This window comes from Nicotiana tabacum, chromosome 6 (genome assembly GCF_000715075.1).
Source record: "Nicotiana tabacum cultivar K326 chromosome 6, ASM71507v2, whole genome shotgun sequence".
Classification (NCBI taxonomy): Eukaryota; Viridiplantae; Streptophyta; class Magnoliopsida; order Solanales; family Solanaceae; genus Nicotiana; species Nicotiana tabacum.
Window position 1 is genome coordinate 99,425,640 of NC_134085.1, and position 1,988 is coordinate 99,427,627.

Consider the following 1,988-nt stretch of genomic DNA (forward strand, 5'->3'; position numbering starts at 1 on the left):
GATAATTTGATCAAAATAAAGTAAATTATATAAATTAAATTGAAAGGAGTAATACTTGGTACTATGTAATAAAAAATGGCCGATCAAGAAAAGAAAAAAGAGTTTCTGAAGTTTTATTGCTTCTCTTATCGATGACATTCTTTTTCTTGTTTTCTATGCCCTACAACACGGTGGCAATTCTTAGAGACAGATGGCAGATGAATCAAAGCTGCGACCTATCCCTTAGGCCCCATGACTGTCCTTGGCAGGACATAGAACGTCGGCTGTATATATTGGAAAATCCAGGGGCTAGTTTCGTGATTTCAGTAGAGGAAACCTCGGATAACGAACAGAGAGGGCGGATCACGTAATAAAAGGGAAACGACAAGGGCAAATTGCAACTGGACTCCGTCCAAATGAGTTTTAAGCAAGTTGATAATCCCACTTGCAGAGAAGCCAGCGTAAGCGCTGTGCTTTAATATTGTCTTTAAGAGTTTTTTCTCCGAGGAAATCACAACTTGACAAAGATTTATCTATATTCCCTTTTCTCTCTCTACATATATATGCACTTTTGTATTGATATATATATCTCCAATAATCTGCATTTTACTCATTTATGTATGATCTCCATTCTCACCTCTTTTTATTCAAGAAGAGAAGAGAAAGGATGCCTTCTTCACTTCAGCTGCATAGAATCAACACAAGCACCGCCACATCCACCGCCACACTCGCCGGAAACTACCGCAAGCAACAATCGCAATCACAGCCTACATGGATCACTCCTGTTTCCGTTTCTGTCCCTGACTACGTAATGCATTATCACACCCACGTTGTGGGTCCCAATCAGTGTTGCTCCGCCGTTGTACAAGCCGTCTCCGCCCCAACCGACATCGTGTGGTCCCTCGTCCGCCGCTTCGATAACCCGCAAGCATACAAGCACTTTCTTAAAAGCTGCCACGTCATCGACGGCGATGGGAACGTCGGTAGTTTAAGAGAAGTTCGCGTTGTTTCTGGACTTCCCGCGGCTTCTAGTACGGAGAGGTTGGAGATTTTAGACGATGAAAAACATGTGCTCAGCTTTAGCGTCGTCGGCGGCGATCATCGGCTTAACAATTACCGATCGGTGACGACGCTGCACACGGCGGATGATGACGAGAATATGACTATGGTGGTGGAGTCGTACGAGGTTGATGTTCCACAAGGGAATACGAAGGAAGAAACATGCATTTTTGTGGATACAATTGTGCGGTGCAATTTGCAATCGCTGGCGCAGATCGCAGAAAACTTGGCTAAAAGAAAGAGTAAATTAACTACTCATGACTAATTATGTGTTTTTAAATTTGTGTACATTTTCTCTCTTTTAATTTAGGTTTGTTTGTTGTTTTGAGCTGTTAGTTTTGAATGATGGATAGAGTTTTTGTTATTATTGTAGATCATGAAGACCCAGAACTGAAAATTCATAGATTGGTAGATTTCGAAGACTGTAAGGTTGGTTCTTGGAATTGTTACAACGTCGTAGTTTGATAATATTCTACTCTACTATATGTGAATACTTGGTTGTCACCATCACATAAATTACTCTCAGTTACTATTTTATTTTTTTATTTTCTTGTTCTTTCTTTCTTATGTTTGCTTAGGAGTACCTCCAAAGTTCATAACATATCTTGGGAATTCCCAAATCTGGTTAATTGTTTTTTCCGTCCTGTTAACTTATGGTTATTTGTAATAATGCATTTGAAAAATCAAATAGAAGGTGCATTTTTGTGTATTTTACCAATTTACTATTTTTCTTCCCCTCATATTTGTTAAATTAAATTGTAACTTACATAATAAGGTTGTAACCTTTATCAAAAAATGATGCGGTTAAGAAGAGTACAGTGGAATTGTTTGCTAGAAATTTATTTTGGCTTTAATTGTTTTGGTGATTTTTTTTCTCTTCGCTTGACGGTGGAGAAAGATGGGATAAGATTTCTGGTTTTTAACTTCCTTGTAGACCTCAAATTAGGAAA

The 1,988-nt window shown here is 38.7% G+C and overlaps 1 protein-coding gene across 1 annotated transcript; it reads left to right on the top strand.

The window, feature by feature from the left end:
• Positions 1–435: 435 nt before the first annotated feature.
• On the top strand, positions 436–1,747 carry LOC107794010 (abscisic acid receptor PYL4-like). The gene is made up of 2 exons (XM_016616459.2): positions 436–1,280; positions 1,412–1,747. The coding sequence occupies exons 1-2, from the start codon at positions 596–598 to the stop codon at positions 1,501–1,503; spliced, it is 777 nt and encodes a 258-aa protein (XP_016471945.1). The 5' UTR covers positions 436–595; the 3' UTR covers positions 1,504–1,747.
• Positions 1,748–1,988: the final 241 nt, after the last annotated feature.

Excerpts from the sequence above, each read along its gene's own strand:
- LOC107794010 (XM_016616459.2), top strand. The coding sequence starts at position 596 with ATGTATGATCTCCATTCTCACCTCTTTTTATTCAAGAAGAGAAGAGAA. Across the intron at positions 1,281-1,411 it reads AAACTTGGCTAAAAGAAAGA|ATCATGAAGACCCAGAACTG; the intron begins GTAAATTAACTA and ends TTATTATTGTAG.